Raw genomic sequence first — 14,934 nt, 5'->3', positions numbered from 1 at the left:
TTAATGCCGTCCGGTGTACTGGAGTTTGGCGTTGAAATTCCAGTACCACTCGCTTCCTCTGACCCGGACATTTTTTTTTTTTTACCTCTCACGACATTAATTCTCAAACATAATCGAATTATTTTTTTTTTTGACATTTGAACAGTGATTATCAAAGGTTTCCTCGGAAATACTACCGTAAATTTCACATGAAATTTGACAGAGAAGGAAAATGAAAAGTCTCTTAAAGGTTCATCCGTTTTCTAACTTTATTTTTCAGTTAAAAAAAGATTATCATGAGCATAATCATTCTTTTCTTGAAGATTAGAATATGTAAAAAAAAATAGTCATGATTTATACGATATTGATAAAATTGCTATAGATAATATAGAAGTAGAAATATTTAATTTCTGTCATTGTAGATAATAGTTCCTGACGCCATTTATTAGAATCACAGGGAACCACCATTACTACCTTGACAGCCGTGATACAACACAGCAGAAACTATCGTTAGACTCTAGTGATTCCTTGTGCGACGACCTCGGAAATGTCCCCAACAGAGTTACTGCCATGTTACAAGGGTAGGATCAGCATTATCCACGTGGGGAAGGAGCACCATAATAAGATTGTGGTGACTGGCACCACTCTCACCCCGGCCGAGGCCAGACAACGCTGGGAAGCTGTAAGTCAGCACTGCTGCTTGGCCTCGCTCATTGATAGTGTTGTTTTAACATAAGATTATGATACATTTCATGCATCCTTGTGCATAGGAGAGCAACTAAAGCCTAAGAATATTCCGAATCCGTTGTACTATGTAGGATATATGATTTTAGGTATGGGGGAAATATGAAATTTTTTTTAAAGATTCGGCCAAGTTGAATTTCATCATTTTAATGCAGTATGGAATTCATGCTCAATGTACGATAATGAAGATTCAGCAGGTACTTAATGGGCAATTACTCTGGGGTACATTAGGTACCTACAGCCATGAAGTTTGGTGGGAATGCCTTTAATAGTGGGGTACACGATTTGATATGGGGATAGCTGGTAATTTGTATGAACACACGTCTTCTGCAGTGTAAATTCTGATTAAAATTGTATATTTTTCTCCCTTATTGTCTGTATGAGTTAGCATATGATTTTATTTTAGCTGCTCCTTCTCTCATAGGGTGAAGTTCCTACAGAGTGGGATTTTACCGAGCATAGTGAATGGTTTGGTACCACTTTCATGTAACTTTGAGAATTAGAACAGGATCAGGGGGAATGCCTACGTTATCTTGAAAGAAATTTACACAGGAAAACACAAATGTCAGAACAACTTGACCGTTTGATGGCTAACAACAAAAGTCCATTTGTCAGAATACCCTTCAAGTTTGTAGACTGAGATGAATCTCAACAAGATGTATGTAAATAAATGGCATCCCTCCTGTATTTTATACTAAAAGACTGAATTGATTAAAACTTGCATCATGGTCAGGTATGTACTACAGTGTGGAAATTTGGTAGTCTCATCAGGTAACTAGTTAGTGGCACACCCTGGGGGTTTCCCTAGTTGCCCGGAAACCCCCATCAAAAAAAAGTAGTCTTGATAGATTAAGGGAAAATGACAAGAGGAGGAACAGGGAAAGGGTGAGTCAGATCATTATTTTAGTTAGATTGTAATTATTCTGCACACTCAACCCTGTATTTTTATTTAACATATCTTTACCGTAGTTTTTCATGCCCTTGGATCATCATCTTTTACTGTCTTTCATGTATCTTTTCTGGTTTTATTGGGTTAGCTCCAGCTCAGATGTTTGGAAATCCCCTCAACCCAACTTCTGGCTATGCCCCTAAACCTTCAGTGAGGCAAATGCAGTATTTTTTTATATCCATAAGAGGTAAAGTTTCAGAAAGTAAAATGAAAAACTTGAGTAGTTTATATGATTAACTAGATTGTAATTTTCATTAAATGACATACAACTGTATCTGCTTAATCATTCTTTTTCAAGTGCTGCATGCCCTGTAACTTTGTACTGCACTGCTCTTGGGTGTACAAGGTATTTCATAAGTATTTTGGGCACACAAAATTGTCTGAAATTTTTTAAGTGTTTTTACCACGAACACAAATGATTGCAGATGGTTTTAAAGTAGATGCATTCATTGCAAGAAGGGTAGAAACACCAATGAGTTAACTTAAAGGCACAGATCTGGTGCAGGTATCCTTGACATGTCCATGTATGATGTCCAGTATGTGGATAAAGTTTAGGTTTTGTCAGGAAACATTGCATGGGAAGCCACTGCCAGAATTGATGTCATGAAAGAAGAGATATGTATAATAGGTAAGTGTGTCTTCTATTTTTTTCCTGAAAAGGACTCCATCTCCCATTGGACATTCAAATCCTTCAGTTGCTCAATGTAATTAGTATCAACATTTCTTTTGATAATGAATAGCCCAAAAGCAAGGAAGGATAAATGAAGCAGAGGGAACGTGTATGATTTGATTATCAATAAGTAACATAAACAAGTTATATATAGAAAATAAACTTTCATTTTAAGTACCAGTGATGAGTCGTTTGTCTAATATTGGCTAATTTCTCTCAGTTTAGAGGATTCCCTTTAAGTGGCTAGTAGATGGGGTCGTGCATCATAATGTAATTGAAGTTTAGAGTGCAAGCTAAGACATGAAGGTATGCATGTTGATCTGTGCCAGTCACAGGAGGGATGTCTAATGGCATCCTGAAAGTAATTTGCTTGAGCATTGTACTTATGCATGATGCCTTTTGTAAATTTCTATGCATCTATCTGGCATATATTTTCATATTCCATTTTTATATGGTTTGGAAGTCAGTTGGCTTATTTAGTGATTTGATCCCCTTGAAGACTTTACAAGCAAACTTGTTCCCTCACCATAGTGGATTTAATTACCCACTGAGTAAAGGCATATAGAACCAGAACTGTGCATTTGTTGGATGAAAGTTGACACTGTCCAGAGGATGGTAACATAGGAAAAAGATCGTGTACATATGTGATGCTAAGCAAATTACATGTGGGATATATTTAGATATCCTTTCTGTCATGTATTAATCTTTTAGATACACAATATTTACCTTTTTCCTCATCTTTGAAACTATACCTTCCACTAACAGCTTCTTGAACATTTCTAATGGTCTAGCAAGGACCTCTGCACATTCTTTCAGTACATATAGGGAGACTTCACCATGGCCTTGTATGCAACAGGCTGTTTCAGTAGCCCAAATATGTCATTTCTGTCAATTAATATGAATTCATAGACTTCATCCCCAGCCCACCATGGTAATGCTGCTATGTTATTGTCCTCTACCGTGAAAACACTTTTGTGAACTTATTCAATGTTTTTCATATTTCCTCATCATCCTTGAGAAATATTCCCTCTTGGTCCCTTACCCTGATTAGTTGCCCTTTCACTGATTGTTTGTGCCTGATGAACTTGTGTGAATGATTTGGATTCTCTTTGCTTTTTTGTGCAATTCCTTTTTCAAAATCCCTTTGTTCCTCCCTTCTTACCTTGCAGAACTCTTTCCATACTCTCCAGTATCTCTCACATGCTGAATGGATGCAGTGTCTTTTATCTCCCTGCATAGTAAATCCCAGGGCTCTCTCACTTGGTTACATTTCTTTTTAAACCATATCTCTGCATTTTGGTCCTCCTGTATTGGTCATCAGAGTTACCCCTTTTCTGACTCTGTCAATGTAGATTACACAGGACCTGTAGCATTGGTCCATATTATAGGACTCCCTCATCCAGTCAGTACTCTCAGAGGTTTTAATTAGTTCCACGCAGTTTCCATGGTTGCACTTCCTCTTTGTACCAATGAATACCACCTTTATTGTATGGGGAGAGTTTTAAACTTGTGTTGCCCTGTTGTCTTAATCCTTTGTGTACATGAAGACACACCCTAGCTTATGCAAGGTATCAATAAACTGCTCTGCATGCTGACTCTACACTGAAGACATTACACACAGTCTCCATCCTTGAAACCTCTTTCAGAAGTGCCTGAGCAGTGACATCAGGTTGCATAGTCAGTTGATTGCATAGCTTTCCAAAATCTAGATCTTGTTTGCAGTTTACCTCTTCAATTTGGAATGGCCACTGGCTTTCCATTTGCAGTTCAGGGACCTCTCAGTTGTGTTAGTTAAACTTGAAAATGGCTGTGTAAATTAGAATCGCATGAATTAAGTTTGGTAATGGAGAATAGGGGGTTTTATTAGAAAGTCAGAACTGAATGGTATACCTGTGAAAAACAATACCAGGAAATATGAAATACTGTGAAATACTGTAATGTACATACTTGTACAATGAAAAATTTCATAAACAAACTATGAATCCCTGTGCACTCATTTCATGGGAAATGTATGTTCTTAAGACATTTTTCTCCAAAATAATCAGGTCTCATCCACATTAAAAGTCTGTTTAGGGAAATAACTGCCTTCCTTGATAATGATCTTGAGGTTTCCTGGAAAAATTTTATGCAGCAAAGACATCAAAAGAAGCAGCCTCGTCAGTCATCTTGATGTTGCGCCAATTGTAGTGTTTCCTTAAGATTTGTGAACCAACCAGGAATTGCGTGAAATGTCTTTGCTGCTCCTTCTTCCACTACCAAGTCATTGTATATACACTGGATCTTTGTTTGTATCGCAAGAATGCCAACAGGAATGTTTTCATGAGTTTGATGTTTGATTTGTGTGGTCAACATTTGTTCCAGTCTCACCATTATCAAACTTGGGAAGTACAAGGTCTCAGTTGCACAGATTAATGGTCCACTCTTGGCACTCTCTTAGATCTTCTCTTTACTGTCATGAATAGTCCATCAAGTAGATTCAAATCTAAGGGCACACTTAATATCATCTGTTCATTCACCCCTCTTATAATGCTTGTGCACATCCATCTTATCCTCATTGTTGATGGCCTCATGCTCCTTAGCACCACTGATATGAGTAGAACTTGAAAGATGCATTGGTGGAATGATGCAAGGGACAAAACATGTGCAGTGTACAGTACACTGTGGCACAGAATGCTGTAACATCATGACTATAGACTATCTATACCATGTGTATGCATGCTTTTCGCATGGTGCTGGCAACACCACATCATGGTTATGCCAGCTTAGTGATGGTCATGTTATTCCAAATTCAAGCCTGAATAAAGTTAAAAAAAGGTGTAAATGGATCATGCACATTATTCTAGAAAAGACATAAATCAGTTATGCATAAATCAAGTGGTACCTGTTATGAAAATCACCATCGCTCCCTTGTAATATGGAAAAGCCCCTTTGGCTAGACCCCCATTCCTTCACACCCATTCACCTTTGCTGTCTGAGACAACGTTCTCCCTGTCCACACATTCTTCATGGCTCCCAGAACTCCCTCCCCCACCCTGTGACTCACGTCTGCTTCCTTGGCTCCATTTGCTGCTAAGTCCACTCCCATATATTACCTCATGATATCTTTCCAAGAAAGAATCCAGGTGCTACTTCAGAGATCTTTCCAAAGACTCTTGCAGCTCAAGGTTTTGCTTCTTAATTACTAGGGGTATGTAGACTGGTTTGGAGAGTGGAGTCCAGTAACACCAAAGTATTTAACTGATCAGGGTAAGTAGTTATGCTAAGTGTAATGAGGGAAGTGATTAGTCTCTTGTCCATCTGCCAGACTACTACTACAACTTGCCATTCAGCTTGCAGTTTGATGACTGGATATTTTTCAGTTCAGCAAAATTGTCTTGTTCTGTGCTTTATTTGTTTATGTCATTTACAATGAAAAACAAACTTCTGCTTTGCTTAGTATGTTGTATGATTTTTACTTTGTCCTCATTGCTGAACAGTGTTCTTGTGCTTCTTTTCTTTGCTATTGACAAGGAACTAGGTGAAGTGATGATAGTGTTCAAGTCGAAGATATTATCCATAGACAAGATTAGAGGTAGTTTATAAACTGCTTTGATTCTTGTTAGTTAGATTGGAACACATAAGTTTACTGTCTGGTGGCTGGCATGCACTTATGCAATTATAGAGAAAGTTTTGAATGCACAAAATATTTGTTTTGCAATACAAGTGTGTTGTATTTTATTTATATTCAAAATGAAATTAAGTGTTCACACAGTATGATAAAGTATTTATATTTCAAGGTATTTTAAGAAAGTAAATGAAATGATTGAAGTCCTCTGCTAGATTTACATTTGTTTGAAAGTAAGCACTGTGTGAAATGCCTGACCATCCCTGGTTTCTTTCTGTTCTAGGTGCGTCTTCTCTTGGATGATTACAGCATAAGATCACCATTAACAGCTTTAGATGAGCAGAATTTGGTGTTAGCACAATTGGTTACTAATGCTGGTTTCCGGGTATATAGAGCATTAATCACAGGTAAGCTATGTTTTGTGATAACCTTTTAATCTTAATGTAAAGGTTCAAAATAATAATAAAAATGTTATGATTTTTTCATACATATTTGCTATTTCCTGCATAAGCAAGGTAGCATCAAAAACAGAGGACAAAGCCTTAGAGGGAAAATTCTCACTTGGCCCCATTCACTGGTCCTTCTTTTGGAAAAGTAAAAACTGGAGGGGAGGATTTCCAGCCCCCACTCCCACCTCTTAGTCACCTTCTATGACATGCAGGGAATACATGGGAAGTTTTCTTTCTCCCCTATCCCCAGGGATAACATATTATAGAGTTTATCACTAATTTGAAAATTTAGTATGTTTTTTTCAAGTGCACACAAGAGTTGAACTTTGGTCACCAACCCCTGACTTTACTCCCAAGACTTTTCCAAACCATTCTTCCCCTTTTACCTTGAGCTTCGTTTCACTCAGAGCTAGAACATCCAGGTTTCTTTCCTCAAATACACTACCTATATCTCTCTTTCTTCTCATCTTGGTTACATACACACATTCAGACACTCCAATCTGAGCTAGATACTCGTTTCATTGACCAACCCCTAGGGGAGGATGAACTGCTGGGTTTGACTTTGGACTGGCTGCTGCAACCAGGATTCAAACCTATGTGCTCTATCTTGGGTGGCTCATTGATGCCTTATGGTCAGGTTTGGTAACCACTACACCATAGAGGTCCACATTGAAGTAGTAGTAGCAGGATTTTGGGAATGTCTCATGGGTCAAGTCAGGAGTTTGTGTGAGGGTAGGAGCCAAGGGAGGGGTAGCATTACTGATTAGGCAGGAGTTTTGGGAATGTGTGGAAGAGAGCACATAAGGGAGATGTAGACTGTTGTGAGTAAAAATGAAAGTGGGTTTCTGGAGGTAGGTTGATTTTTAGTACTTATGTTCCTGGCCATGAGAAGGAGGGTGATGAGAGGCAATTGTTTTGGGAGCAGTTGAGTGAGTGTGTTTGGAGTTTGGATGCTGTTGACTAGATGTTAGTGTTGGTTGATTGAAATAAGAGTAAGTAGTGTGGCAATTTAGGGTATAATTTAGGAACTTAGGGTATTTTCGGTGAGGTGAATAGCAATGGTGAACAGTTTGTGGAGTTATGTGCTGAAAAAGGACTGGTGATTGGGAATACCATGTTTAAAAAGAGGTTCATAAGTACATGAGTGAATAGGAAAGATGTTGAGAGGGCATTATTGGATTACATACTAACTGATAGGCATATAGTAAAGAGACTTTGCTGTGATTGCATTGAGAAGATCAGCTGGTGGGATGTCTGACCATTACCTTATGAAGGCAAGGGTGGAGATATGTATAGGTTTCTGGAAAAGAGAAAATGATTGAGTGAGCAAAGGGTGATAAAAGTGAGTGAGTTTAGAGGAGAGATCTATGTGAAAATGTACCTGAAAGATTAGGTGTAGATTTGCAAAAGGTGAGAGTAAAAGATGCAAAGGGCATGGGTGAGAAAAGGAAGGTATTTGGGGAAGCAGTGCTAGTATGTTTATGAGAAATGCGTGATGTGTGGAAAATGGGGAATGGGCAGGTGAGAAAGGGTAGTGAGTGTTGGAAAATAGAAGAGAGTGGTGTTTAGGGTGTTATTTACAGGGAAGAAGTGCAGATGACTGGGAGAAGTACAAGAGCAAGCAACAGTAGGTCAAGAAGGTATAGGGGTTGAGAAAGGGCAAATGAGCAATTATCAGTAAATTTAAGGGAGGATAAGATATTTTAGGAGGAGGTTGATAGAGAGAAAACAAGAGAATGAGTGAGAACATCAGTGAAAGGGGCAAATGTGTAAGTGGTAACAGGTAGTGATAAGGTGAGGAGGAGATGGAGGGAGTATTTTTAAGGATTGTTAAATGTGTTTGATGATAGGGTGGCAGATGTTGGATGTTCGGTCAGGAAGGTATGAGAAGTGAATGTCATGGAATATGTTTTGGTGAAGAAGGAAGAGGTGGTGAAAACCTTGCCTAGGATGAAATTTGGCATGTTGCCAAGAGTGAATGGTATTGTAGTTGAATTTATAAGAAAGGAGGTGGCTGCAGTGTTGATTGGTTGGTTAAGATTTTCACTGTATGTTTGGGTTGTGATAAGGTTCCTGAAAATTGGCAGAATGCATGTTTAATACCATTATATAGAGCAAGGGGGACAAAGGTGAGTGTTTCAATTATAGAAGTATGTTTTGTGTATGTACCTGGTAAGTTCTATGGGAGTTTACATGAGCAAAACAGACAACAGGAATCCTGATTGGCCCACAACTGTGTTGTCTGGTAAAAAAAAAAAAAAAAAAAAAAAGTTTAACAAGAAAATATAATTCCACTCAGCAGTTTTTTAAGCTATCACCACCTACCCACTGCTGCACATTAGCCTTCTATGGTTCCCATTACTGCTGTCATCTACACAGTTTATTTCTGGCGTTTTTCTCAGAGTATACCTGTATTTATGAAATATTTGTCCTGGTAACTGTATTTTTTTTATTTTGAAGAGATGCTTGTGGTTTACTTTATTGAACTTGTTCAGAATTTTGAACATATGGATTAAGTCATTGTGAAGCTAAAAGACGTATACGTATGTGGAGCACTGGAATAAGTTATCATCAGACTTAGTGAATGCTAACACTATAAATTCCTTCAGAAGTCATTAAGATAAATATGTTATAAATCCATGTATACTTGAAGAAAAACACCAGAAATAAACATTTTTTTTTTTTTTTTTTTTTTTTTTTTTATACCTCGTCGCTGTCTCCCGCGCCTGCGAGGTAGCGCAAGGAAACAGACGAAAGAAATGGCCCAACCCCCCCCCATACACATGTACATACATACGTCCACACACGCAAATATACATACCTACACAGCTTTCCATGGTTTACCCCGGACGCTTCACATGCCTTGATTCAATCCACTGACAGCACGTCAACCCCTGTATACCACATCGCTCCAATTCACTCTATTCCTTGCCCTCCTTTCACCCTCCTGCATGTTCAGGCCCCGATCACACAAAATCCTTTTCACTCCATCTTTCCACCTCCAATTTGGTCTCCCTCTTCTCCTCGTTCCCTCCACCTCCGACACATATATCCTCTTGGTCAATCTTTCCTCACTCATTCTCTCCATGTGCCCAAACCACTTCAAAACACCCTCTTCTGCTCTCTCAACCACGCTCTTTTTATTTCCACACATCTCTCTTACCCTTACGTTACTTACTCGATCAAACCACCTCACACCACACATTGTCCTCAAACATCTCATTTCCAGCACATCCATCCTCCTGCGCACAACTCTATCCATAGCCCACGCCTCGCAACCATACAACATTGTTGGAACCACTATTCCTTCAAACATACCCATTTTTGCTTTCCGGGATAATGTTCTCGACTTCCACACATTTTTCAAGGCTCCCAAAATTTTTGCCCCCTCCCCCACCCTATGATCCACTTCCGCTTCCATGGTTCCATCCGCTGACAGATCCACATATAGATAACAGATAAACATATAGATAACTAGTAATGGGGACAGTGCAAGGCCTATGTGCAGCAGCAGGTAGTCAGTGATAGCTAGAAAAATTACTGAGCGGAATTACATTTTTTTTTCAAGTTAGATTCTTTTTCCTTTTTTTTTTCAGACAACCCAGTCATGGGCCAATCAGGCCTCCTGTTGTCTGTCTTTCTAATGTAAACTCATGTAATTTTATGGTGTTTGTATTACTTCCTTGTATCTGAAGATTCAGTTTATTCAGCTGCTCAAAAATCTCAACCAAATAGGGAAGGTACATGATCCATTCCTCATCATCCAGCCAGGCAAAAAATTCCATCTTTCCTTGAACCTCAAAAAATTATTTGAGCTCAGCTCTGAGCTCAAATACTCACTCAGTTACATTTCCTCTTGATAACATAAACATTTGTGTGGAAAAAAGTAAATGATGGCCTGCATTCATGTCAGTACATATCTGCTTGAAAAGTTTGGAGTTGAGAGCTACTCCTTTGACAAAATTCACAATATTAATTGTTTGATCCAAAACCTTCCCTCTTGGAGCTCGAAGTGTTTTAGAGGCTAGTGCCTGACGATGGATCATACAATAGATGACTTCCACTTTTGGAGCTCACTTTTTCACACACTTGAAATCCAGATTTTGTCACCAACATAGCTGATGCTCCATCTGTACAGCACCCACAGACATTATCCCACAAAACATTTTCTGACTCAAAGAAATGTGAAACCTTTTCCAAAATATCTGAGTCCTTGGTAGTTGTTTCAAGAGGATAACAAGAGAGAAACTTCTCAAGTGAACCTGAGTGAATATATCATGCAAACAACAGCAACAGACTTGATCTCCACAACTTGATCCTTGTTGTCAATGGCCATGATGCTGATCCTCTGATCTGCACAGTTTGATCCTTGATGTCAACAGTCATGTTGCTGATCCTCCTTTGAATATTACTGTATGATAGTGAAACTGCTATAAGTTTTTTCTCCAGTACATTTCCCAATACAATTTCCTCCATGTTGAGAGTGCATGGTTTGATCAAAGTATCCCCTTTGTTTTTTTGTTTTTTTTGTCTGCTTTGCTATCTCCAGTTCTAAGACATAAGAAGCTTTAGTAACCTTTTGGTTCATTTTGTGGAATGATTCATCTTTTTGAGAGCATTCCCATGACAGTCAAAAAAGCTTTTTTCCTTGTCCATATGTTGAGGATGAATATTCTACAAATGTTGCTTCAGCTTTGTTGGTTTCATAGAATCATTTGACAAAGCTTTGCTGCAAATAATGCATTGAGGCCTTTCTTCTCCATAGGTGGTGATGGATATGAATCCATATTGAATGTATGATTCTTCGTACCATCTTTTTTGACACTCATGATGGGCTCCAGATTTTGTAGATAAAGATAAAGCATCAAAGATAACTGTAAATGTATATTTTCACATAAAAAAGTTAAATAATTATCTTTATTTTTAATTTAAACTGTGACATTCAATAAAGTGTGATGTCCTGTAGATTATGTACAATCTGTTGAATTGTAGTTTGTGGATGACCAATATTCCAACACTTTGAGTCTGCTGATCTGTGGTCCCAATCCCCCCCACCAAATAAAAAAAAATCCCTTGGGGATTCCCCGATTGAGAAACCATGTGTACTTAAGAGATTTCTAAAGTGTGAATTATTTCTGGTGGCTAGTAATCTATGTTCTTGGCTATGAAACCTAACATTTGGTTGTCTTTTTCACATGCTGCTTGACACAGTTTAGTGTACTTCAGATTGTTACCGATGGCAACTCCAAGGTCCTTTCCTTCATTGAGATAGAAAGTTTCTGAATTGTTTGTAATCATAACGTAGATTCCTGTCTCCAAAGTGCATAACTTTGCACTTGTCTGGATTAAACTTCATTTGCCATCTGTTTGACCACTCTGCTAGTAAGTTAAGATCCTTGTGAATCAGTTTTCAGTCCCACCTGTTTATAGCTCTCCCTCCTAGTTAAATATCATCAGCAAATTTGGAAATCTTAGATATGAAACTTGAGTTCTAGGTCATTAATGTATATTATGAGAAGAATGGGACCTAGCACCAGCCCCTGTGGCACACCACTTGCTACATTTAGCCAATCAGATGCTTTGCCATTTAATTCTACATAGTGCTTTTTTCCGGTAAGCCAGTCTCTGATCCATGTATAGAATTCTTCACTGATTCTGTGTGCTTTGAGTTTATGTAAAAGTCTCTTGAGGGACTTTATGAAGAGCCTTTTGGAATTTTTTTTTTTTTTTTCTTTTTTTTTTTTTTGCCACTGTCTCCCGCAAGGAAACAGACGAAAGAAATGGCCCAACTAACCCCCATACACATGTATATACATACGTCCACACACGCAAATATACATACCTACACAGCTTTCCATGGTTTACCCCAGACGCTTCACATGCCCTGATTCAATCCACTGACAGCACGTCAACCGCGGTATACCACATCGATCCAATTCACTCTATTCCTTGCCCTCCTTTCACCCTCCTGCATGTTCAGGCCCCGATCACTCAAAATCTTTTTCACTCCATCTTTCCACCTCCAATTTGGTCTCCCACTTCTCCTCGTTCCCTCCACCTCCGACACATACATCCTCTTGGTCAATCTTTCCTCACTCATTCTCTCCATGTGCCCAAACCATTTCAAAACTCCCTCTTCTGCTCTCTCAACCACGCTCTTTTATTTCCACACATCTCTCTTACCCTTACGTTACTTACTCGATCAAACCACCTCACACCACACATTGTCCTCAAACATCTCATTTCCAGCACATCCATCCTCCTGCGCACAACTCTATCCATAGCCCACGCCTCGCAACCATACAACATTGTTGGAACCACCATTCCTTCAAACATACCCATTTTTGCTTTGCGAGATAATGTTCTCAACTTCCACACATTCTTCAAGGCTCCCAGGATTTTCGCCCCCTCCCCCACCCTATGATCCACTTCCGCTTCCATGGTTCCATCTACTGCCAGACCCACTCCCAGATATCTAAAGCACTTTACTTCCTCCAGTTTTTCTCCATTCAAACTTACCTCCCAATTGACTTGACCCTCAACCCTACTGTACCTAATTACCTTGCTCTTATTCACATTTACTCTTAACTTTCTTCTTTCACACACTTTACCAAACTCAGTCACCAGCTTCTGCAGTTTCTCACATGAATCAGCCACCAGCGCTGTATCATCAGCGAACAACAACTGACTCACTTCCCAAGCTCTCTCATCCCCAACAGACTTCATACTTGCCCCTCTTTCCAAAACTCTTGCATTCACCTCCCTAACAACCCCATCCATAAACAAATTAAACAACCATGGAGACATCACGCACCCCTGCCGCAAACCTACATTCACTGAGAACCAGTCACTTTCCTCTCTTCCTACATGTACACATGCCTTACATCCTCGATAAAAACTTTTCACTGCTTCTAATAACTTGCCTCCCACACCATATATTCTTAATACCTTCCACAGAGCATCTCTATCAACTCTATCATATACCTTCTCCAGATCCATAAATGCTACATACAAATCCATTTGCTTTTCTAAGTATTTCTCACATACATTCTTCAAAGCAAACACCTGATCCACACATCCTCTACCACTTCTGAAACCACACTGCTCTTCCCCAATCTGATGCTCTGTACATGCCTTCACCCTCTCAATCAATACCCTCCCATATAATTTACCAGGAATACTCAACAAACTTATACCTCTGTAATTTGAGCACTCACTCTTATCCCCTTTGCCTTTGTACAATGGCACTATGCACGCATTCCGCCGATCCTCAGGCACCTCACCATGAGTCATTATATTATATATTTTTTTATTATACTTTGTCGCTGTCTCCCGCGTTTGCGAGGTAGCGCAAGGAAACAGACGAAAGAAATGGCCCAACCCCCCCATACACATGTATATACATACGTCCACACACGCAAATATACATACCTACACAGCTTTCCATGGTTTACCCCAGACGCTTCACATGCCTTGATTCAATCCACTGACAGCACGTCAACCCCGGTATACCACATCGCTCCAATTCACTCTATTCCTTGCCCTCCTTTCACCCTCCTGCATGTTCAGGCCCCGATCACACAAAATCTTTTTCACTCCATCTTTCCACCTCCAATTTGGTCTCCCTCTTCTCCTCGTTCTCTCCACCTCCGACACATATATCCTCTTGGTCAATCTTTCCTCACTCATTCTCTCCATGTGCCCAAACCACTTCAAAACACCCTCTTCTGCTCTCTCAACCACGCTCTTTTTATTTCCACACATCTCTCTTACCCTTACATTACTCACTCGATCAAACCACCTCACACCACACATTGTCCTCAAACATCTCATTTCCAGCACATCCATCCTCCTGCGCACAACTCTATCCATAGCCCACGCCTCGCAACCATACAACATTGTTGGAACCACTATTCCTTCAAACATACCCATTTTTGCTTTCCGAGATAATGTTCTCGACTTCCACACATTCTTCAAGGCCCCCAGAATTTTCGCCCCCTCCCCCACCCTATGATCCACTTCCGCTTCCATGGTTCCATCCGCTGCCAGATCCACTCCCAGATATCTAAAACACTTCACTTCATCCAGTTTTTCTCCATTCAAACTCACCTCCCAATTGACTTGACCCTCAACCCTACTGTACCTAATAACCTTGCTCTTATTCACATTTACTCTTAACTTTCTTCTTCCACACACTTTACCAAACTCAGTCACCAGCTTCTGCAGTTTCTCACATGAATCAGCCACCAGCGCTGTATCATCAGCGAACAACAACTGACTCACTTCCCAAGCTCTCTCATCCCCAACAGACTTCATACTTGCCCCTCTTTCCAAAACTCTTGCATTTACCTCCCTAACAACCCCATCCATAAACAAATTAAACAACCATGGAGATATCACACACCCCTGCCGCAAACCTACATTCACTGAGAACCAATCACTTTCCTCTCTTCCTACACGTACACATGCCTTACATCCTCGATAAAAACTTTTCACTGCTTCTAACAACTTTCCTCCCACACCATATATTCTTAATACC

At 39.6% G+C, this 14,934-nt stretch overlaps 1 protein-coding gene across 3 annotated transcripts in view; it reads left to right on the top strand.

Annotated features, from left to right (window-relative positions):
* The first annotated feature begins 439 nt into the window (after positions 1-439).
* LOC139746135 (uncharacterized) overlaps positions 440-14,934 on the top strand; it is a 216,196-nt gene continuing 201,701 nt past the window's right edge. For all 3 annotated transcript variants that reach the window (XM_071657011.1, XM_071657004.1, XM_071656995.1), the window contains exons 1-2: positions 440-661; positions 6,230-6,353. In XM_071657011.1, coding sequence (XP_071513112.1) covers positions 527-661; positions 6,230-6,353 — 259 coding nt within the window. In that variant the 5' untranslated portion in view covers positions 440-526. The remainder of the gene's footprint in view (positions 662-6,229; positions 6,354-14,934) is intronic.

Source organism: Panulirus ornatus, chromosome 4 (genome assembly GCF_036320965.1).
Source record: "Panulirus ornatus isolate Po-2019 chromosome 4, ASM3632096v1, whole genome shotgun sequence".
In the NCBI taxonomy this organism is placed as follows: Eukaryota; Metazoa; Arthropoda; class Malacostraca; order Decapoda; family Palinuridae; genus Panulirus; species Panulirus ornatus.
Note: the sequence above shows the minus strand (reverse complement) of the source record. Positions and strands in the feature narration are given on the sequence as shown.